This window comes from Episyrphus balteatus, chromosome 1, assembly GCF_945859705.1.
Source record: "Episyrphus balteatus chromosome 1, idEpiBalt1.1, whole genome shotgun sequence".
Taxonomy (NCBI): Eukaryota; Metazoa; Arthropoda; class Insecta; order Diptera; family Syrphidae; genus Episyrphus; species Episyrphus balteatus.
This window is the reverse complement of record NC_079134.1, coordinates 138224236-138249752: the sequence shown is the minus strand read 5'-3', so window position 1 is coordinate 138249752 and position 25517 is coordinate 138224236. Positions and strand designations below refer to the sequence as shown.

Here is a 25517-nt window from a genome sequence, read left to right as displayed (position 1 = left end):
ATAGCCGCTTTTTGACCGCGGTTATTTGCAGTTATTTTATAACTTTGGTTATTTTGTAACCGAGGTTTGAAATTGTTACTTGGGAAGGTTTCAAAAAAATATTAGTTAAGACTCAACTCGAAAATACATGATAGTTGAGGCGCAAACCTGTAGTTCATCTATCTTCCGGTACTCTTATAGTCGCATGAGTAATCTGCGGTGTCACTTCTATTTGTAATTATTCAATGCTAGTAGCCAACAATCTTCTTATTTCACTGGAGGAAAATGACTATAAAGCATAAAGTGACTACCTAGAACCTAGCCTATGCTGATGACTTTGCGATTGCCGTCGCAGGAAAGCATCTAAACACTTTAAAGGATTTCCTATAGAATGATCTTAACGTGCTCATTAAACGTGGTTCAGACTTAAACCATTAAAAACAGAGGTGGTTCTAGTTCTGTTCACAAGGCTATCACACTAGCTTTCGTAAGTCAAACCAATTCCTTGATTTAATTCTTGACAAAAATAAAAAAAAATAGGTTTGTAATTTTTGTTTCCTGATGTAGGGGAAGTGGAGGTAATACCGCCTATGGGGGCAGGAACGTTTTTGTACTACGTTGTAGAAAAAAAAATTTACTGGCAGAACTTGTAACTTTTTTTACCTTCTTATGTAACTCTTATACAGCAGGTACATGGTACATTTTATATTTGATACGTCTTTCACATACTTTGCAAATTTTACCTCATTCTTCTCAATTTAAAAATTCATAAGGAATGTGCATTATGAATTTGCTCCTAAAATTTATTGATTATAGATCCACTCTACTCTACAAAACAACTTGTCAATATGTCAACAAAGAATTATCAAGATTTAATTGTCTACATCATTTTTCAAATTGTAAATTCCATTCAAATAAATTCAAATCTAACAAAGTAACAAAATTCCAAACTCAAGAGTTAATTTGCCAAACAATTTTTCTTCTTTCAACCAAAACACACAAAAAATAAACAAAATAAAATGCGAAAAAAACTGGAAAATTCTTGTACTAACAAAATTTATCTGATGGACTATAATACCCACAAGACTAAAAACAAAAAAGACACAAACTTGCTTCTGCTTAAGAAAATAAAACACAAAAAAAAAAAACTTACTCAGGTTCTTGAAAACCAGCTGGTAACACGTCTCGCCGAACGATTCCATGATGTTGCTGATTAGTTTCATTCATCATAACATTATAAACCGGCCCAGTTGTGATGCACTTCACACTAACGATCTCCTTGCTTTTCGCATCTTCAATGATGATTTTGTGGTAATAGACTTTTTTACCCTTAAAAATAGAAAAAACATAGAAAATTAGTCGAAACATAAAACAAGAATTTTCATCAAGATGGTTAAGTAGGTATTGATGAGATATAACGATCATAATGATCATTATTATCATCATCATCATCCTTATGATGAGGATATTTTTCTGTTGGTATAATATTCTAATGACAAAACAGGATTTATATAACTTGAGAATCTAGTCTCTAGTTTATGTTACAAACTTACCGTTAATTTGTTAAGCATTCTCGTTACTCCACACTCATAAAAGTCCTTCAGCGAAAGTCGGAACTCAGCAAGACTGCCATTTATATACGGTTGACATCTAACATCGGGATATCCCTTGAGGCCTTCCAAATAGATTTGTGGTTTGGTTTTATTGTCATTTATGCTATCTGGGATGCCAATTTCAACACGCATTAAATCCTCAGTGCAGTGGACCTTGTGTGAACCTTTATTTATTGAAATGAAAAAGAGAGAGAGAGAGAAAAAAACGCACTGGTTAGACTGGATTTTGAGAATAAATTAAATGTACGAAGGGGTTGCATAGTTTTGCTCAAGCATTACCCCATTTAGAGAATTTTTAATGTATATTTCAAAACTAGGAGCTGATTGGAATCAAAAAAAATTCATAGTTCTAAAATTCCGTAGCAAAAAAATTTACTGATTTCACCAAAAATCTCAATATGTTGAAATCCAAAATTTAAAAATGTTTGTGTTTTGTTTCAGTTCCAGCCCTTTTTCTTTTAAACGTGCTATTCAGAATCTAGGTTTGCTTTGAAAATTTTGATTTTTTGGAAATTTTTTTTTCAAACTTTCCAATTTTTGGATTTATTGTTTTTTGTAATTCAAGGTTTATACTGGATTTTGGGTTTTCGAGATTTTATATTTTGAGGAGTTGGGTTCCTGAAATCTTGATTTTTTTGGGATTTTGACCTTAGATATTAGGAATTTTCGGATTTTGAGTTTATGGAATTCAGACTCCAAACAATATATGTAAATTTGAAAACGCTAACAACCCTTGATCCCTATTGGTTAAAATTCCAAAATAAAATAAAGTTCGAGTTTGGGTAAAAACCTTTTTGAGATTTTGGGTTATTGGGACATTGTGACTTGAGATTTCTTAAATTTAAATATCAATTTTTTTTTGATGTATACTATTTATTTGTTTATTTTTTAAAGAGCTGGTTAGATTTAAATAGTTTGACTTTGGTTTTTGGCAGCTAAAGATTTTGAAGTTTTTAGTTACCATTACCACTAGATTTTGGGTTTTCTTAATTTTTGATTTTCTTGTGTTCTTGTTTGACATAATGCGAGATTTTCTGGATTTCGGGGAAGGGACATTTTGTGTACTTGGGATTTTAGATTTTCGAAATAGGTATTGGGTTAAAGATATTGTGCGGGTTTTCGGAATTATGGTTTCTGAGATTTATAATTTTAGATTTTCTGGGTTTTGGTATTCGAGGTTTTGGGTTTTTAGGAATTTGTCCCCAATCAAGAATCATCAAAACTTTAAATACCCTAAGTGCCTGTTTTTTCAAACTCGATTTTCTTTTAATCAAGGATTATCCCAAGCAAAATCCTTGACTAAATGATAACAATCAAGTATGAACAAACTAGCCCTAAATCTATAAAATAGGGTTTTGGAATTTTTGAGGTTTGCTGGATTTTTGATTTTCAGTAGATTAAGATTTTAATCTATCGAGTCATTGGTTTTCAAAAATCAGGCACCAAAGGCTGATTTTTGGGAGTTGGGTTTTAAATAGTTTTTTAGAGCAAGATGTTTTGGGGTAGGTAGTTGGATTTACTTAAAATGTTTTGATTATTTTTTGTAATTTGAAATAGGTACCATATTTTCTTTCTTTTTAATGGGTGCTTTTTTGGGACTAAGAGTTGTCTAAATTTTGGGATTTGGAAAATTTGTGCCCCTCGTATTTTTGTTTGAATTTTCCATTATCCTTAAATGATTTCTAAGATTTTGGATTTTCTGGCACTAAAAGCATCGATTTTCGAGTTTTTCGTATTTAGACCTCAATCGATATGAATATCTGTATTAAAAATTTAGGGAATTAGTTGTGCGTTTTGAAATGTTGGGTATTTCTGAGTTTGTTGTAACTTCTTCATATAGAGTTTTTTTTCTCTTTAGGGGTTCTAGAATTTTGGGTTTTTCAGTTTTCAAGATTTTTTGAATGTTTAATAATTTTTTTATGGATTTTTTTTGGGTATTTGACACCAATTCAATTTTCAGTTGACCAAATTTTCTGGTGTTTGGTGTTAGGTTTTCCTAATTCCCGTAATTGAATTTTTGTTTTTCTAGGGTTAAATTTTCTACCTATATTAAAATAGAATTTTTTCGGTTTTGGGGTGTAGGATTTTAGGGATTCTGTGATTCAGGTTTTCAGTTTTCAACTTTTTCGTTTTTTTTTGGTTTGCCGGATTTTGTTGTTTTCCAGATGTAAGATCTTCAGATCTTCAGATCTTAGTTTAGGTTTATTTAAATTCAAAGTTTGGGGAATATACCCTAAATACCCGAAATGCCGAAAATACCCGAAATATAAAATAAGCTCTTAGTCAGTATCAAGTTTAAAAAAAAAAGCTAGAAACCTAAGGAGTCTTTTATAAGTCCGAAGTATTAGTCTTATATCAACCTAATACCTAATTCACCACTTTCATAGTTTTAAACGCTTTTTTAAGACTAAAATACTAGTCCTGTAGAAGCAGCTTCTCTTAGTTTGTTTCTATATTTGGAAGGGATCCTCGGATGTCTCCCACCATTTTCCTCCCATGCCCAAGTTTGAAACCAATCGTGGACAAAGATGACGACGACTTGCGTCTTGTTGCTGGGACGGAAAGGTGGGGGTTCAGTGTGTATATAGTGCAGGTAATTATGCAAGTAGAACACTCGAGGCAAAGTTGCTCCTAGCCTAGTGCACTTGGACTTGTATAAGAGTTGTCGGTCGTTGTAAAGTTGTAACGATTGTATAAAGTCGACGTCTTCGTCGTCGTCTTCGTTGTTGTCTTTGGTAAAACAAAGCACCAAAATGCTTCACTGGACACGAAACAAGCTTGGCACACATTTTACCTTTCGCAAGACACATTATCATGCCAGAGAGTTGGCTGTGGAAGAATATATCAACCTTTTCTATGACCAGAGGCATTACTTAGTATGGACACATATTCTCATACATATAAAAACGATGCCTTGACGCATAATTTACTGCAAAGGAGATATAAACGACAGATCTTGATTTAAGTACGTGCGCCGGAGTCTATATATGTATGTACTTCGTTTGCCACCACCGCGCTCGCACCGTGGCTTTATTTAGTATAAGTAACTCGTATGAATACTTTATAGCTTCTAGGTCCATCAAAAAAAAAAAAAATCTTCTTGAGAGTCGGAAGGGTAATTAATAAATAATTTATTTGGCAAATGGGAGTTGCAATTGGGAGGGGCTATAGTATATTCGAGTACATATAAAAAAAAAGATGTGAATAATTTTTTTTTTGTAATTAAAAAATAATCAACTTACTGCTGCGGGAGAGGCATCAGCACATAGTCACAGTGATAAACTATTTGTGTAGAGGTACTTCTACTACCTATCTGATGAATTCGATGAAGGATGAAAAGAATCACGAAAAGCCATCAAAATTGTTGAGTTAATAAAAAAATTACAACTTTGTTTTTTTTTATGATGGAATGGCTCCCGTGTATATCTTGAAGGTATAGGAAGGTTAAAAGGTTTATAAGTTTGGTGTGTAAGTCATTTCAATAAGTGGAGGAGGCAGTGTAATGGATAGAAATGAAATTCCTTAGGAAATACATAAATATTTTAACTGCTTTTTCATAGAGAGTCAGTGTTGCCAGCTGATAATTATATAAATCTGGAATCTTTAAGCCTGATTCCAATAATCCTGGAATCAGCTGAAGCCACACAAAGAGACTATATATGTTGATTATGTAGATATTTTTTGGTCCTGAAGCCAAATTCCATTTAAATCCGAAATCCATTTCACTCGATCCCGTCAGATTTTCTAGATAACTTTAAAAAGTATTTACACCCTGAAATGAAAATCTTTTTTAATCTTGTGTTGGAAACCTAATGTGATGGAGTAAAATAAGCTTCGGATTCGGTTTCAGTGACAGAAAAAAAAATTTATGGCACTCGAGGGTCGAGTACTGCCGCAGTAAAGCTAATGCATTGCATTTTTTATGAACTTATGCAATTATAATTTAATATTTATTTATTATTAATTTATGCAGTATTTTTTTTTCTTTGATATTAAAGTTACAAAAAATTGTGTTCTGTAAGAACGGTTTACGGCCGATAATTACGTCATAATTTATAATTTTTGAAGCTCAATACAATGGCAATGCAAGATTTATACACTCGATACAATTAAAAACTATGGCTGGGTTGTGTTAATTTTTTTTTCAAGCCTTATTCGAAGATAAGAAAATCAAAGGCTAGTATCTCATAAACACTAAATCTTAATTAGGATTTTAAAATTTGGTTCTCAGTATGGGCCCTTAAGTGGTTCAAAGATGACTGAAATATGAAGAATGGATAGGTGCCAAAATGTCTTTCCCCAGAAAATCTAAGAACAAAGGAAGACCCGACAAACAATTTTGGTTCTATAAAGCTTTACAGATGCAATTGTTGCTTCTGTAAAGCATTATAGAAGCAAAATTGTTAGTAGGGGACCCAATACCTTGTAGAAAAAAACTTGACCGCAGAAATTTTTTGATTAAAAAGATGATTTTAAAAATCTGTGGACAAAATCTGTGTCAACCAAGGTGAATGATCCTTGAAGATTAGTTACAAAATTTCATTAAACAAAAAAGACTCTATAGTAAATTCGATACTACAAGTAGATCTACATCAAAACTGTAGTTTTGGTTTAAAATGTATGCTTATAAAGTGGCTTTAGGTCGAAAATTCCTTAAATAAAGAAAGGACCCAAATAACTGGTTCATGTTATGTGGGGTGAATCCAATATTAATAGCAAATTGTTTGTTTCGATAAAGTATATTGATCCAAAATATTATAAAATAATATAGCTTTGACCATGTATAATTTAATCGTAGTTTTTGGTAACACCCACAAATGCAAGTGTATCGTACAAAAGCCGACAGTATTTTAAAGGTTAACTTTGCGGTTATTAACTTCAATTCTTTCAAACACATTAAGGGTAAATGAAGGAAAAAATTCAATGTACAAACCAATCGAAAGCGGTCTAAAGCCTTGATCTTAAGATAAATGATCAAACAAATAAGACGGACGAGTCTTGAAGAGTGTATGGGCATAAATGGTTAAGTCCGAAATATTTTCGTATATTACTTCTAGGGTCATATAGCATAACTGTGAAAATTTCACAACTGATTTGAGGACCATATTTCATTAGTCCGTATAAAAATGCAAATAAAAAGGGAAGCAGTGAAAGAAGTTCTTAAAAGTCTTGCACTGCGTCAATGCGTCAGTGCATTTAATTATCTTATTCCAAATGTTCAAGTCTAAAGCTTTAATTGCTTTCTATCTAAACCAAAACTATTAACTCCATTTTAAGAATTTTATTATTTCACCAACTAACAATAAATTGGTACCAAATAAAAAAAAAACAAAACAAATCAATAAAAACGGAACATTTTAAGTGTGTATGACGTATGTATTAGAACATAGTATTTGCAATGCACTGATTGGTAGTAAAAAAGCTGTTGTTGGAAAATTATTCTCGCCTTTAAATATTGGCTGCTAAAAGAAAATATTATAATGTCCCTTTCCTGAAGGCTAGAATAATAATAAAAAAAAACTATTAACTCAATTTAAGAATTTTAATATTTTAAAAACTAACAATAAATTGGTACCAAATAAAAAAAAAAAACAAAACAAATCAATAAAAACGGAACATTTTAAGTGTGTATGACGTATGTATTAGAACATAGTATTTGCAATGCACTGATTGGTAGTAAAAAAGCTGTTGTTGGAAAATTATTCTCGCCTTTAAATATTGGCTGCTAAAAGAAAATATTATAATGTCCCTTTCCTGAAGGCTAGAATAATAATAAAAAAAAACTATTAACTCCATTTAAGAATTTTAATATTTTACCAACTAACAATAAATTGGTACCAAATAAAAAAAAAAACAAAACAAATCAATAAAAACGGAACATTTTAAGTGTGTATGACGTATGTATTAGAACATAGTATTTGCAATGCACTGATTGGTAGTAAAAAAGCTGTTGTTGGAAAATTATTCTCGCCTTTAAATATTGGCTGCTAAAAGAAAATATTATAATGTCCCTTTTCTGAAGGCTAGAATAATAATTTCAAATACCAAACTGTTATTATTTATTATTTAGGTCAAAGTATAATGAGATATTAAAGTTTAAACACAAGTTTTTAGCCATAACCATAAATTGTTCATGACTTTTCATAATTTAACTATTTCCGCAAAATAATTGAGTTTATTTTTTTTTTCAAACAAAAAATATTACACAAATTGGCTTCAACTACTGAGAGTATAAAACCTACAATGATGATTGTGGCTAACAAAGAAACCAGTTTATATCTTTTTTTTCCTTTCATCCATCAAAAGGAGTAGGTATCTTATATTCTCATTAACAGAAGTTACATGTTTTTTGTTTTTCGCACTTAATAACATTAATAAAATGCAACCGCACCTGGATGGCAAAAAAAAAAAAAAAAAAATAAAAAGAACAAAAGACAGACAAAACCATCAAGCGACGCAGTCAGACAGTCAGTAAAAGTGTTAAGCAATAAAAAGATTCTAATTGTTCGCATAGCTATCTCATTACAACATCGGCATCAAATTTCCTCTCTCTGCTCTCTGCCTGGAAAAAAACCATCACTTAAATACCATTTTATAAGAATATTAACCAAAGCCTACACAAAAACAAAGCAAGTCTTCTGTTTCTGTTTATGTGCTGCGCAGATATCTCTTTAACAATGCGCCTTTAATGGTCAACTTACAATGATTATTCGACCACTTTCCCAGACAATTGTCGCGTGAACGAACCCAAGGCAGGCAGCAAAGACATATACACAGTGTTGAGGCGGCGGCATCCATTATTATCATTATCTGTGAGCGCGCGCAGTCGCATGGTTTAAAAATAAATCAAGGAAAAAGCGTAATTGTTTTGAAAATTAAGGTATAAAACTAGTTGTTTATTTGCGTTCGTCTGCCGTCGTGTTGGTCGTCCATTGCAGAGGCACTATAGTTTATACAATCTCAAGCCATATAATCCTTCCGCTGGAAGATATAACTATATACATATTTCTGAGTGAGCGTGATTACTGAAGAACTTCGCCGAACATAGAATCAAAAACAAAACAAAAAAAAAAATAAGGTTTGCCGCTCAGCTCTTTCGTTTTGCGATTATGTATGTATCAGATTATGTCTTTTAATGCTTTTATTTTGGTATCCGCTGGCTAGAATAGTGGCCACGACAAAAAGAACGACAGCGGCGGTATAGTTATCTGATCATTGTCTCAATTCTTGGAGCAAGAATTTATAAAACGCTGCAGAATTGAAGCAGCAGACAGAAGAAAAATCTAAAAAAAATAATAATAAAATAAAACCTAGCTCCACTACATTCTACAGCACAATCAAAGCGAGCATAAGAGGAAAATAAAAGTGTTTAGCTTTTTAATGGTGCGTTCTGGTATAAATCTTGATAAGCAACCAGCAAGTGAAGATATTGATTGAATCGTCATGTCGTCAAGTGCTTAAGGAACTTGCTATGATAAATCGACACAAAATGAACGAGGAAGAACATTTTAAAGCAAAATCCAAAAAAGGGGAAGGGCTATTCTGTCATTAATGTATCTCTTTGGAAAGACAAGATATTTTATTTTAATATTTGATTAATTAAGAACATTTTTGATAAACTATATGGTTGCAAGAAAACATTGCTAGTCCTTGATTTTTTTGTATTTGCTTCTTTTTGAAAGTTTATTTTGTAATTTTCTTCTAAATCAGCTTCAATTTTGTGATTTTTTAAAAGTTGCAAGTCTTAATACATCTTGGGGACAATTTTGCAATTTTGTTCTATGCATATTTAAATACCACTTTAGTTTGAAAAAAAACAAGGTATACACCATTATTTTAAATATAATATCCCTAGTGTCAACACAAACTGTGTACTACTGTGTATAATTTTTATTAAATTCCTTAAACGATTTATGTCTTTTGCCACACACAAACAAACACACACTCAAATGATGATCTCTAGCCGATCATCATCAGGGTTAATGGCAATGACGTGTATAAGCAGGAGACTTGACAAGTTTCCTTTTAGTGATTCATTAGATAGCAACCGCCAGAAGGTCGTCTACGCTCATAAATTATGTAGCAGCAGGTAGCGTGGACCTAGGTATGGACACATACTGCATCTTATTTTTTTTTTACTTCACAATATTGCAATTATATATTATATGCATATATGTCTCGAAGAAGGACGCTTCTTACTTTTCTATACTCTCTATAAGTGGAATTGGTAATAAATCGTTTGTTGGCAATGGAAATGCAAATGAAATCTGACAGGAAATACTTAGCAATAATAATGAATTGCATTTGCCGATAAGATAGATATATTGAAGGTAATGTGAACATTAGAGGATAACTGATTTATTATTTTTTTACAAAAAGTTTAATGCGAGGTATTAGAAGATTCTTACAATGTATTAAGTGAAATGGCGGCTTTACAATTTTTTTTTTTTGAATTTTAATGTTCTCTAAAAAAAATTTACAAATAATACAAAAATAAAATATATGTAAATTTCAGTGAAAAAAAAATTCCAATTTATATACTGTAGTCCTAAAAATATACGCCCTTTCTCTAAAAGTGTTTGAGCATTTTCCGAACGTAAAATGTCAAGCCATAATGAGAATGAATAAAGTGGGAGAGTTGTGATCCCATCCGAGAACATGATTTCTCTTCAAACTCAATGTTTGAAGTTTTCAGATAGGGGTTTATCATTTTTGAAAAGTGTGTTTTCTAAGAAAACACTTTCCGTGTCCAGTTTAATGCAATTTTATTCATTATATTGTTATTGTTCATTATTTTCTATTTGACGACTGTTAACTTATCACCTCATAGATATAAAAACACTTACATATAAGGAACTTTGAGTTTGAATCCGAAACTCTTTCCTGAGGAGTTTTGAAAATATATAGTATATTTTTGGTTCGCATCGATTCTCTTCAAACTTGGTATAAAACAGTTATTGGAGATGGTGCAGAGTTCAAAAAATGCTCTATAAAATGTGTTTTATGATAATTAAAATATCAAAACAATATTTTTATTAACAGAATGATATTTAAATATCACATTTTTGAATATTTTTTTAAAATTTAATTATCAATTTATCATATCAATCCCTCATTTTACTATGAAGGTTTTTATGTAGCTTTTCCTTCAAGTCATTTATTTATTTTGTTCTTTTTTCTTGTTATAAAAATTTAAAATATTTTCAGTAGTAAGGTAGATTTATACCATAACTCTGTAAATTGTGCAATATAGTTTAAGAGAAAAAATAAATGTTAAAATTTCTGCTACAATAAAAACAATACAAATCATATCAATTTCTCATATTCCAAATTACTGAAAAATATTAAATAAAAAACTCTTAATGTGTACTAATTTAAAGGCGCTTTGTGTTTTTACGAAGTAAAATGTATGATTTGATCGACAACAAGATTTTACTTCACATAGTTTGGGAGAAAATAGCAATACAATCGTTTTTAGTTAGATATGCTCTTTTGACCAAACTATTTTTCGTTTAAGAATAAGATTATTTTAAGTTGTGTCCTTAGTGCCAATATTGGAATTAGTTTTTTTTTAAGGAATTTTAATTTTTCGGACTTACAGCGTTTTATTTTTGTTTTATTTATATTTTCCCGTCTTCCGTCATTGATAAAAAAAGCTAAGGAACTGAGTTGTGCTGTTTTGAACAAACACTTATTTAAAAGTTTAAACATTTTTGATTAGTCAAAACAGCACAAGTTGGAGTTATGCCATTATGATCAAATAGTAAGTGTGGTTAGGGCCATTGAATATCTTTGGAACTAGTATACTTAGAATTATGCTGATAAGACCAAACTAAAATAGACTTTTTTTTGCAATAGTTCTGCATACTTAACTCATTTTCGAAAAAAAATGGACTTATGCTGTTTATACCAAACTCCATAGAATTGTTGGACGACTTTTGTCACTCAAAAATGTTAATTTCATAGCTGTTGTTATCAAATTTTTTTTTTAGGTGTATTTATTGGAATATTTTTTTTAGAATCTTATCTAACGATAGGTACCTGTAATAATATGTGCCAATTTTAGAAAAGTATAATTTTCTCACTAACTGCTTTAACGATTAAAAAAAAAACAAGTATGAGTTTTTGGGCAAGGTCTATCTTTTTACAAAAAAGATTGAATTTTTGAATTTTGAACACGATGTCCCTAACTATTAAAAAAAAAGGTTTTTAATGAAATTCATTATTTACGGTAACTGTCATAGAAACATTTTTTTTTAATTCTGAAAATTTCGCTCAAACGACTTATTTATGTCGTTTTCGATTGGCTCTCCGGAATCGTCCGGAATCATTCAGAAGCCTTCTGAAAGCGTTTTATTCGCACGAATATGACAGGCAGGACGCTTCTCAGAAGAGAAATTCTCTTCTCGATTTAAAATCGGAATTCACTCGAGAAGCACTTATACACGAATCTTTAAAAGTCAAATTACTCACTCAATCAATTTTATTTTTATTTTTTTTATTTTTTTAAATAAATAAATTTTTTTAATTCATTTTCAAACTTACTTAAAATATTTTGGAAACCAACTTCCGTATTAATTTCTTGAACATTATTAATTTAAAAAAAAATTAAAACATTTCATTTGAAAGAAAAATAAATTAATATAAGCTGTGTTCCTTTGGAAATATTTATCTACTGCTTAGTACTTAAAACTACTTTGAACTACTTTTGCTATACTGAAAAAGTAGTTCAAAGCTGCTTTAAGTACTAAGCAGTAGATAAATATTTCCAAGGGAACGCAGCTATAAACATTTGACATTTGAAATTTAAAATTAAAACACACACACACACAAAAAAAAACAGAATTGAGTGGAAGCGATTTGACCTGTTCCATTCGATTTTAGAATGAGTGAATCCTTGAGTGAAACCAATCGAAAACGACATTAATTTTATCAATAAATTTTTACATTTTTGAAACAAAGGAGAAAGGGCAAATTTGTATGGAACGTGGACGTTGCGCGGCCATTGATGAATTTGTTATTTTATGATGTTATTAAGTCTTACATATGTTTTGCAGGAGTTTTATCCTTGTGAAGTACTTAAGAAACGAATAAAATGCATTTTTGCATTTAACTCTTTATGCAGATTGTCTCTATGTTGTAACTTTAATATTTATTTTAAGTGCATATTATGATACTCTGTCATTTTCTCTAAGCCTGAAGACCTTAATCTTGAATATCCAGCCACTAGAACCCAAACTATCAGCTTTTTTAAACAACAATTTCAAGCCTATTTTGAGAGTTTTGTTGTTCAATTTTTTGTTAGTTTGAATCGTTTGAAAAACTGTCGAACAAAAACAAAAGTGGTTGGCTTAAAAATCTTGTATTATGAGTTCTATTCTTCGGATTTTCAAGATCAATGTCTTCAGGGTCAGGGAAAATGACAGAGCTTCATATTATATATTTAAAATAAAAATATAATTAAATTTTTCCTTCACACATTAAGCGATGCATTAACAATACAAATATTGCAATATCTTGCATTCTTAAAGTAATACCGCGAAACTTCCAATGTAAAAGTTTTTCCTAAGATATAGCTCTTTCATTTGATACCAATTTCATTAATGGCCGCTCAACGTCCAAAATGCCCATTCTCCTTTGTTTTTTTTTTTATCAAATGTTCGAAAACGAATCATCGATTTTTTTTTTGAAATTTTGAATTTAGGTGTTTATCTATTTTTACTACATACTAACTTTGTTTTGTTAAAAATAAGTACCCTAAGTTTTGTTTTTCATTTTGTATATCTTAATCACTGTAGTAGCTATTTGAGGGCAAAACTACATTGAGCTTGGACTTCCTAAAAGATCAGTGATTTCAATCATCCTTATCACTACGATTTTCAAAATAGTTATTAAATCACTGCTATTGTCATCCAAACGACAATAATTTCAGGTCAGTAAGATCTAGAAGTATGTATAAATAAAAAGGGTATTAGAAAGCACTCTCATTGATTTATTATGAAAGAATGGAATTTCTGCTCTAAACGACAACAAAAGACATACTTTCTCCACTCGTTTCTACGAAAGTACTTGATCCTAAAATAAAAAATTCTCACACCATTTTTACTCTAAAGGAAAAAATAAGGAAAAGATTTCCAATTGCTTTAAACAAGCACACAAAAAGTACCAGAGTAACACTTAATCCTTCATCGGTCATAAATCAAAACCTAGATTCTCTGATTGTTTGCGAACTGCACGATCGGCAATAATTTACCAGCGTGATACATATTATGTAATCGCGTTGAAATTGGATTCGTGAAACACTGACGATGGCGTTCCCCTCGCAAGGAATTAAATAAAATCTTAGACCGCGCGCATATAAACCCAAAGTCAAAACTTCAAACTATACAATCTAGTTGAAGAATAAATGTCCAAAGAAAGAGAAAGATATACTATTGCTTTCCCATACATATCTATCCTTACACATCGCGTCGTCGTCATAGTCTGTACCTAATATAAGTTGAAATCTAACAGAAAGCGCATTCGAATTGTGAATTCCAATGCGGTGTTGTTCTGTGGCATAAGAGTGCGGTGTTTTCCCAGAAATGCACCAATAAAAAGCGTAACATTACTCTATACACCACCAAAACAACAGACTTGTAGAAATATCTGTTTCTTATTTTTTTTGTTGTTTTTTTTTTTTTTTTTGTGCGCAAACAACATCATGCCAACATCACAAAAGTACAGGTATTTTTTCCAAAGAACTTTTGCACAAGTTTGGATTTGGATTCGGATTTCGGACTGCGCCTGGCAAAAACAATAGAATGGAGCAACTATCTTAACTGTGTAGAGGCTATAGCCAGAACTAAAGCCAGACAGCAAATTATGTAAATGCACATGCGCGTCCGCGCACAGATTATGAAGGAGAGGCAAATTTTCTAGATTTTCCTGTTCGGCTGTGTGGCTGATTGTTCAAGTCCAATCCAGCTTTATAGAATGAAGTTCCTTTGGTTATAACTTTGATGTTGAAAAAGAGGTTTTCTTGTCTTGTGCATTTTTTTCAACTTTGTTGTTGGTCTTATATAGAAAAAAAAGTGGTTTTGCATTTGCCAATCGATGGATGATACGCGATGTCTTAGCAAATGACGTTGCTGTGAATTGATCTTGGTGTCTTCGTCGGTTCTTCGGTCTACGGTCCATTCAAGATCAAACAGTTGAATGATGTCCGCTCTATTATCTGACTTTTCACGTTTGAACAATCGACGCGACGCACGGACTACAACGATCAAGACGCGCGACGTTATAGAATGCGCATTATAATATAATTGGAGGTATGACTAGAGAGTGCCTCTAGGGCACATCAAATTACCAATTAAAGGAGTCTAGACCTACTGTGTACTAGTTTATTAATATTCTAAGTAGTTGTAGATAAAATATAATTGTATATTGTGAATGTGTTTATCAGCTATAATAGGGGACGCATATAAAAGGGTTGGGTCTTTGGGTCCTTGGGCAGCTAGTATTCAGCACTTAAGGCTTTTGATGAGCCCTGTGATGGCTGTAGATTGCATTCAATTAAGAATACACGACAGGGGTTATTATTGTAAATTATGGAATTTATCAAGGAAGGATCAATGTGATTATAAAATAATGATCGAACCTGAAATAAAGATATTAAGAGTATTGATGGTGATTAAAAAACTTGATTTCTTTTAAATAAGAAGACTCTTTTCAACATCAAACATGTGTTTTCAAAAAAATTGCTTTACATTTATTACCAAAATTTATGATTTGAATTATTGTATTATGCGCTTGGACTTGCGTATTTGGAAACGGATTTACATACATGATATTGGTACATATTTTTCTTTTCCCTACGAATCACATTTTTTAATTTTTTTACTTTTGAAAACTTAATAAAAAATAACAAGCTCACGAAATTAGTATTGACATAAAACAAAAATGAAAAATTGTATGAAAGGGCTATATTCCGTGACAAATGAAAATATTAAACATTTTTGCAAAAAATCTTTATACAAGAATAAGTGAATCGTTTATTTTAGAAACAACATAAGTCCATGAGCACAAACTTTTCAGGAGCAAAAAAAAAAACTGTTTTGTATTATGTTAAAATTCCACAATAGGTACTTCAAATTTAGAGTTGGTATGCCGAGTTATAATCTAGCTATACAGTATACACGCATTTAAAAACTTTTAAAATATAAACTTTTTTTCAAGTCTTAGATGGTTTTTAAGCCTTTAAAGTCGCTGGACTTATGTCGTTTCTGAAATAAACAAATTTTTGTTGGTAAAACTTTTCTTTTTATCTAGCTATAACTTTTGAACCCTGCTTCTGATTTTAATGAATAATAGCAGTAGATAGAGTAAATCTTTACCTTTTTATTGATGTATAACTTAAAGGTTTGAGTTTCATAATGGCTGCCAAAATAATTTAAAACTGGTAAAATGTCATATATTCAACAGTTAAAAACGCTGCCACCGCGTGAAATATTTTTATATATTTTGAACCCTTTACTTCCAGTTTTCGTATTTTGGGGGTCTGACCTACTTAATTTTTTTCCAGAAGATGAAAACTATACCTAACATAAATAAAAAATATCAACAAAAAAAATTTGTGGGAAAAATGGACTTATGTTGTTTCTGAAATAAACGATTCAAGTTACTTGATAATGAGAAATTATGTTTTAAACATTTAACATTTATATGCAATCCCAAATGGGCTTGAGGTCTTGTATATTTCGTCTGTCTTTCACTCCGACGGACGTTTCAACTTTGTTTACAATCTTACAAGGAGAGCCTTTTAATCTTAAGAACTTACTGGTAGACAAGAATGATGTAGCTGTGGCTTGTGTCTTGTGTCGATGTCAAAGTTAAAAAGTATGAAATTAGTATATTGGTGCCAGAATACGTAGCTTTGGCTGTGGCAAGGAAATTCGCTGTGGTACAAGTCGAGTCGACTTTTACTTCAAGCTACAAGCGCAATGACTTTTGACGATTCAATTGGGGTTGCTCAGTTAAAATTATTTTTTTTTTCAAAGCGATTGACATTTTAGTGAACCACATAATTCTGTTGATCTTTTCTACATTTTAAGCGATTTTATTTGACATCTTGTACCACCGCGTTTTTCTTTGCTACAAGCGAATTTTCATTCTGTTCAACCAGTTAATCTTATGAATTTGGTTTGTTTTTGTTTGGTTTTATATTTGTTTTAATTTTAAATATTATAAAAATTCAAAAAATTCGAAGTCTCGAAAAAGACGTATGGGCGTGAGTTTTTTTTTAGATTTTTTAAGATTAGGTACAACATTAAAATTAGCAGTTATTCTGAGGTTGTTCATATATGATTTTTAGTGCATATTTTTAAATTTTTCCATTTCTTCTCATTTTTTTTTATGTTTGTTACCGCATAACTTTGGACTGAGTGAACCAATTTTGATAATTCTTTTTCTATTGGAAAGCTGGTAGCTTTCAATTTCATTCACTTTTAGCCATAGGAACTATTTTAAAAACCATAAAACCCAGTTTTGATCCATGGAAGTCGGTTTTGTTTTTTTTGCTAAAAATGATTATTTTTTTTTAAGCAAAAAATACTTAGAGACGAATTTAAATGAACAAAAAAAAATTTGTGAAAACATCACTTAACTAGTGGTTTTTTATGAAAGAAAAAACATATCATGAAAAACTTTACCACGTCACAACGTAATTCACTTGATAAATTTAAAAAAAAGTTAACTACTAGGCATGAGTACCTAGCTAGAACAGCATCTGAGCAAAAACTTTGAGCCTGTTGAGCGCCCACTTACACTTCACCTAAAAAGCTGAAATTTCACGTGAGTAATACAAAACACATATGCAACCAATTTTCGAGTGGGGAACAACGGAAATGTGAAAATCAAAAAATTGGACCACCCTAATGATAGATATTAAAACCTTCACGGGAAATTTGGTTGCTGTACCATAACTATTAATGGGTTTCACCGGTACGGGTTGACAGCTGAAAAAGAAGTATTACATAAGATTTTTCTAGACTTTTGAGGTTAGAATCCAAAAACGAAGGTATTTAACAAAAAAAAAAATTTTTTAGCATTCATTCCGAGGTTGAACCCTTATTTGACTGGGCTATTAACTCTGTGTTCAGTGTAGCGTATACGCACTTTTTTTTAACGATATGATAAAAAAAAGCTTAGTAATATTTGTCAACTGGTATGAAAGTAATTTTTTTATAACTTAATTTCTGATATTTAGATCGACCTTATAAATTAGTTCCAAGAAAAATGCCATTCTATTGTTGTTGCTAACAACGCAAGTAGAAAAAAACCACTGTGGAAGAAGTGACTTATTACTTATTCGAAAGAACAGTTAAGTCAATAAAAGTCCTGGCATAAAATCCTAAATGAGACCTTCTGAGCTTACATATATTTGTACATAGAAATATCTATTAAACCCAGTTCATTACAAATACATATTATCTCTACAAATGTAATTTTAAGAACCTTGTGGTTCTAAAATGAGGTTTTCGCTTTACTTTTTTTATAATTCGTAGCAAAATAATATGTGTAAACATTGTACCCATATACGACTTCATATCTTAAAGATTCCTTACATAAAATCCGGTTTTTAGACAAATTTATACTTAATCCATGAAATATGTTCAAAATCATTGTGTATCGCATCATAATTGCACGATTTTAAACCAATTTATCACTTTTGCAAAAACTTTATCCCCACCGTTTCAGATACGCAGAGTGCTAATTTCATCTTGCGTGCAATGCTTCTCGATCTTGAACAATCATCAATGTTGTTTCTATTCGTGTAAAAATCATGGTGATTTTCAAAGCGAAAGGTTCAAATTACTCGAACCATTTGTTAGATCTAATGACACTAATAATGTAATCTCCACCATATAAACCGTCGTCGTCGATAGCAACTTTTTCACACACTGACCCATATTCAACTTTTCCTTATAGAATCTTAGCTTAGCCAACGATATCCATTAGCAATATAACATTCATGTGTAGAACTATCTTCAATACAAAGTCCTCCACACTCAACAAGATATCGAGTGGCTCTTCGTGAATCCCATCAAGACTCCACCAAAATACCAAAGCGCAGTCATCAATCAAACAAAAAAAAAAAAGAAGAAGATACTTCTGCTATACACCACTTGAAGTGCTAGTGTCTACAGAGAGTGTATTAAGTGTGTATTTGGCGAAGGAGTCGTCGTCCATTATTTCAATGTCTTGTCTATACGACGGTAGATAGAAAGGTTTATTTTTTGAAGCTTGTCGAAGAGGCGACGAGTGGGACAAATGATAAATGTTTGCCAATAACGATACCAACAGCAACTGTCTTCCCGCACAATTCTCTCACAACCAGCTTGTCTGCTTGTCATCATATCCCATAATGGCAGAGAGTGTAGATGATGATTCCTCTTTCTCTCCATTCAAGTCAAAGTCGAAGTTCAAACTCTCCAAAGATGCGAAAAAAAATTCCTCATGATTTATAATTATCCCGGCTTTTTGATGATAATTCCAATCGACACCAAATAAAAGTTTATTTATTTTTTATTTTTTTTTTTTTTTTTGTATTTTTCTTTAATATTTTTTTGAAAATTTCAATCAAGAGGATACAATGAACATGAACAATGTCGACAATGTTTCGGGGGAATGTTCGATCATTGAGCTGAGAGTGGCTTATTCTATAGTTCTGGCCAATGTTAATACAACTTCACATACTGGTACAAGTTGAAGGATGATTTGCTATCTGCAGAAGTCATCGCTAATAATGATGATGAAGAACTTTCATTGCACTTTTGTATATGATGATAATGCTGGCTATGGGTTTGGGTATGTGTTTTGTGCAGGCAGATGCGGCTTAAGTGCTTGGCTTCAATAGTTCAACTTAACGGTGTCATGCGTTTGGGGGAAAAACCTATGTGGTATTGGGATATATTGGAAATTTTACGGGGGCATTATTCAAACTGTGGAATAGGTTTGGACAATGCTAGTAAATTAAGAAAAAGCTATACCAAAGCGGGAGGAAATAAACAATTTTGAAAATGACCATTTTGAAAAATATAAAAAGCAATTTTAAACCCGTATTGGGAGCGTCAGAAATTTGTTCAATTTAGCAGAAGAAGTGTTGACCTAGATTAAAAAATGGAATAATTATCATGAGTTTTAAGCTCATCAAAACTGACCACGCCTGCAATTTGATTTTTAATCTATCAATGAATAGTAGATTGGACGAACGCACCAACTTTTGCTCATCTTTATCCATTTAAATTTTCTAATATCTAATCTTCTGTTAGATACATTACACTTTTTAAGTTCTGATCGCTCCCAATAACAACGAAAGATCAACTATCTCAAAATAATATGATCCCATACAAAAAATAAAAGCAAAAAAAACTGGATTTTCTAAAATCACTACCAAAGATCTTGATATACAAACTACAAAAAAAAAATTAGTTCATCCAAGAGTAGTTAAAATTTATTAGTTCCTAATTGAGTCACGTATTTTTACGCACACACACATTTAAATTGCAAAAAAAAAAAATTACAAAATTGTGCAAAATCATACATATAATATAAAATGCACTCCATATAACAAAAATTATATAGGTTATCTTCATTTATTGCCCCTTGAGCTTGAGACCGGCGATAATTTAATGGCTCATTTAAGGCAGAAAAGTATCATCGTTCGGAGTATAGTAGAGTACATATATGACATTCCTGAAGCAATCCGTTCCAGTTGTTAAACTTGTTTCAAGTGTGTTTATAGTTATACTTGTATGTGAATGAAGAAACTAACAAACTATTATGGAATTATCTCTAAGCCATATGCAATACATGTCATCGATGGAATGGATGCCACTTTGCCACGCTTTATGCAGCAGCCAGCTGCTGCTTGCTGCTAACTTGGAAGAAATCTCTTTTGGCTCATAACATACGAATAGATTGTTCTATATTTCTTTTTATTGTGTGTTGAGTGAAATTGTTTGCAATGCAGATGAAATTTTCTTTAGATTTTTGTATGTTGGCAAAATTTGTATTGAATCGGTTTTGGGGGATTTTTTCATTGACTTATGAGTTTTTACATTTTTAAACGCTAAGAACAATATCCTGCTTATGATTATTAGTGTGATGATAAGAAAGATTAAAACCAGACTTATGTAAGACATTTACATATATATTTACAAATAAATAGATGCATTTGGCCGAACCCTTTTAAAAATTATTAAATTTCAATCACAAGCACAACTAGTTAAGGATCACGTTCCAATTTCAGGCAGCTGTCAATAAATCATTTAGAATAAAATTGATAAACTTGATAGATTCTTGATGCAATATGATTGGAATAATAAATCATTATAAATTATTGAATTTATTAAAATAGCGGACACTCCTTTAAATAATTTAGATAATACATACACGCAGAAAAATAATGGACCTTCCGAGAGGTGGGTTAAAAACTTCGCAGTTCCAGTTGCTAAAATCAACGTAGTCGCCTCGGTTAAGTTAAATTGTTTAAAATTACCATTTTAGAAGGTTATTTAAACCGATCAACTGGTTTATATTGATCAAGAAACTCGGTTAAAATTTGAGATTTTAGTAAAATTTAATCGAGAAAGTGGGTAAGATTAAACAATTTTAAAATAATCGAGTCAACTCGTGTAACCGGGGTAATTTTGCAGGTGCTATATTAACAATCTTCTCTGTTAATTTTACACGAGTTTTACGTTGTTTTTAACCGATCAGTTTTGTGTGTGTAGTTTTGTCATTCCTGTTAGCAGTGTGTTTTGGATTGCAATTACATCTTAAAGGCCAAGTTATATGACGTCAAGTCAAACTTAAGACAAAATCTACTAAAGCTTTCAAAGGTTATATCCTGAATGTAAATAGTACTTAAAAAAGAATTTCTTAAAATTCAAGCAAGTACTGGCAAAATGACTATTTTCTAAACGGTAATATTGTAGCAAGTTGATTTTCTTTATCCGTTGGATAAATTTATTAGAAGAATGGTAGAAGCATTCAAAAATTCTTAAAAATTCAATACTAAGTTAAGAAGGGTTTTTAAAAAACTATCCAAGGGGTAGCCCTTCAAAAAAGAGGTTAATATAGGTAGGAGAATTTTTTTTACAGAAATTTGAGATAATACCAATGGAAAAATAATAAAAAAGTTCATAAAGATTTTTTTCTAAATATGAATTTCGAAACATGAATTTTTGAACAACAACTATTTTTAGGGGTATTTTTGAGTGATTTTGAAAGCTTGCAAATCTTATTGGATTTTGAATAAAATTTTTAACCGAACAACTCTTTTTTTCCAAACTCTACGACCATTTTCAACTCTTTTTTATTTTTATCTTTTTCGATAGATAGGAGGATGAAATAAATATGGAAGATATAATTTTGGAATTAATAAAAAATTTGATATTTATTTATTTCGCAATTACAAGCTGCACAACCTTAAATTCAAAATGTGCAAAATTTTTTACAAAATACCTTTGGAGATGGTTTGCCAACGTAAAACCATTAGAGGGGGTAGTATACCTACCGTTTTAAATTTCAACATAGTTGGCTTTAAAAAATGTAATCTTATTTTTGGAGGACAAATTGGACAAAATGTTATGAATACATGTGATTTCAAAAAATCACTATCACACTTTTTATAAAACATATAGGCTTGAATATGGGCAGTTTTATTCATTAGAAATATAAAGACTTTTATATGGTACAATTTTTTGGTAAACTTTTCATATAAAAAATTGACAAAATAAAAAAAGAAAAAAAGAAGTAATTTTTGTTTGCTTCTTCTTTATAAAATAATATGATTGCCTTCAAAAACGTATTCCTTTTTTTTCTACGAAAAGAACAAATATAAATAAAGCCTTAACCTTTAGCCTACTAAGAGACGCTATAATTATCTTATTAATTTTGTATACAAGAAAGTTAACAAAAATATAATTAAATAAAAATGACAACTTGTTTTCTTACTATGTTAACACGTAAAACTATTCCCCCCTAAACTGAAGTTACAGATAACTATTTTATTTTTTCTATTTCTGTGGTAAGCAATAACAATAGAATGGTATATTCCTTTATTTTAATTTTAACGATCGATCGAAATATCCTTAATTAAAATTAATAACGACTATCGTTAAAAAATTAAGTTAATTTCGTATGGTTTAAAAAAAAGTACGTATACGCCAGAGTGGACATAATATACAAATACTAATTAAACATGAATAAAATTAAAAGTTGGCTGCTTTGATAGTAAGATTCAAAAACGATTCTAAGAATATGAATTTCTGAGGAAAAACTATTATAATGTGGCCTTAATGAAATCTTTCTTTCTTTTATTTAGAGTTTTTCTTAAAAGAAGTATTAAAAAACTTAAATATCGATTTTTATCCGACTGGACTGGTTCGAAGTTCACAAAAAGCCTTTTAGCTAATATCTATTATATGGAATGAAGAAAAAAGTACGTATACACCACAGTGAACACTACGCACTTTTATAAATTCGTCTTTTTTTTTTTTTTGACTATTTCCAAACATGCGAAAATAAATTGTTTTTTTTTCTTTTATTTGAGAAAATTAGAGCCAACCTTAAACCCATCGCAACAAGTCTATCAAGATTACAAGACTCTTCAGTAGTTTCTTGACAAAGAATCATATTCTTGTTGTTTATAAGTTACATAATTTTGTCATTATCATGTAGTGCTTCTTCCACCCACCAACCACAAAATTACATTCAAAAACCCTCATAAAATATCGCAAGCAAAAAAAAAAAACAACAAATGTTAAGCTGTTTAACAAGGGAAATGATATCAATCTACATCAAAAAGGAAATTAATATCAGAAGACGGATTGTAGTTAACCACATCATCATCAGACCTTTTTTATGCTATCCAATCAAATATAATTCAAATGCAAGTTCTCAGAATTATAAGACAGTTTGCAATCGACCCCCTGTAGATATATACTTTTGCATTATATTCTGCTATTTTCTAGATTAGAAAAGACTTGCAGCATTTCCGTACCTTAAGTAAAACTCAGTTATGGTGTAGTTTCCTACCTTGTATATATAGCAAAATGAATCCTATATCTCAAGATTCAAGGCTTTCCATCTTCCCTACTGCTCTCTGTAACGTGCCTTTTTATAATATGTTTTTAATTACAATCCAAACTTCTGTAACACGCTTCCCGTTAGGTTTAAACTTAATTTATCGAAAGACACCGCAGAGCAGTGCACTGAAGAGCAAAGCGCAATGATGATGATGTTCAGACACTTCCATCGTGTTTCGGTCGCGTCGCACGAAATCAAGAGTCTGCTCTGTGTTAATTGCATGACAAGATGCAACATCATTGCACAAACTACACTCTCTATAACACTCCACATAAACGTATACATCATCATCAGATTGCAATTAAAAACAATCATCAAACGAAATTGTCAAGATCACGAAAGTAAACAAAACTCCTAAAGATGGCGCGATGAACCAAAACCACATCACATACTTATAAAGTAACCACAACCCGCCATAATTAATATCTGCATCTGTTTTTTTGCATTTTTGTTCGCTCCTTGCCCCAACTTGCCACCCGTACCTCTATTATTAATAAACTTTTACTATCAAAGTAATATTAACTGCTGTTACACCGTTATTTCGGTGCGATTGTATCGTCTTTGTATAGGTATGGAATGGACCTCCACCCAGCAGATACCAGCAGCAGCTTTAGCGAATTACATTTGCGTAATTTTAAAGTGATACCTGCTCGAAGAGAGAGATGATGCCATGCCAAGTAGTCAGCTGAGCTCATCTTCCAGTTAAATCCTCCAAGAAACACCGCCACTACAACCATATCATCATAAGAATACTACTACTGCAGCGTGTTTGGCAAATGTGGTTCTAGCACGAAATGTCTGTGCGCAATTTTGACGCCGCGCTTCGATGGATTCAAATGAATAGCCATCCATATGGTGTAACCCGCTCCAGGGGTATCACTCTCTGGAGAGTATTAAAGCATCAAAACCGTTAAGAAGACTGTCGGCTGGGCCCGCAGTCCAACTTTATGCAGATTTTAATTTTCTGCTTCGGATGTCTTCTTCATTTATTCTGATCGATTTAGTTTTTTGTTTTTTTTTTCAATTTTCTGTCTCATAGGGTAAATTAACCAGTTTTTGGCTTTAACAATTAAAAGTTATGGAGCTGTGAGAAAGGTGGAAGGAATGAGGTCAAAAATATACCTTTTTGATGCTAATATTAGGTCCATCTATGATTTGCACCTAAAAGTATGCTAAAAAGTGCTATTTCGGAAAGATCAGATTCAAACTTAACCAGTTCACTAAATTTTCCAGTGGGTTCCCACTTTCACAGATATGTTTTATGTTCTCAGAAAAAAGCAATAGTCTCGTTTTGGAGGTGGCAAACATTGTTCCATTTACCCTACGATTTTCAAAATTTTATATTTCGAAGTGATTGAATTCGTAGATGGCTTTTTTTTAGCTTCTGGCCAAATATGCGTGATGGGAACAAAAATCAGTTCGCAAGAATTTTTTTTTTCAGCTGGTCTTAAATATGATGGCAATGGCAACTGGTTTCCAGTTTCAGTTGCATCAGTTGCGCAGTTGCAACAGCATTATTATAAATGCGTTGAATTACATAAGCAGGAGGACACGTCCTCCGCCTTGTTGTGAATACTAAGTAGAATAAGATTGCCACGAAGAATGCCTTCGCATTGTCTCATTGTGTTGTGTGGTATCAAGAATAAGAACCTGCAAGGCTTGAGAATTTATTCGATGGAACAACGAAAAAAAAAAAAAAAAAGATTTTGTTTTAAAGAAAAACACGATACTTATTATAACTTACAGATACGATGGTGGTAACTTGATTGGAGAGTCGCAGTTACGTCACGA

The 25517-nt window shown here is 31.4% G+C and overlaps 1 protein-coding gene across 1 annotated transcript in view; it reads right to left on the bottom strand.

Moving 5' to 3' along the window:
• The window catches only part of LOC129906699 (uncharacterized), an 86152-nt gene that overhangs the window by 17674 nt on the left and 42961 nt on the right, over nt 1-25517 (bottom strand). The window contains exons 2-3 of the mRNA XM_055982588.1: nt 1533-1756; nt 1133-1308 (exon numbers count right to left, since the gene is read on the bottom strand). Coding sequence (XP_055838563.1) covers nt 1133-1308; nt 1533-1756 — 400 coding nt within the window. The remainder of the gene's footprint in view (nt 1-1132; nt 1309-1532; nt 1757-25517) is intronic.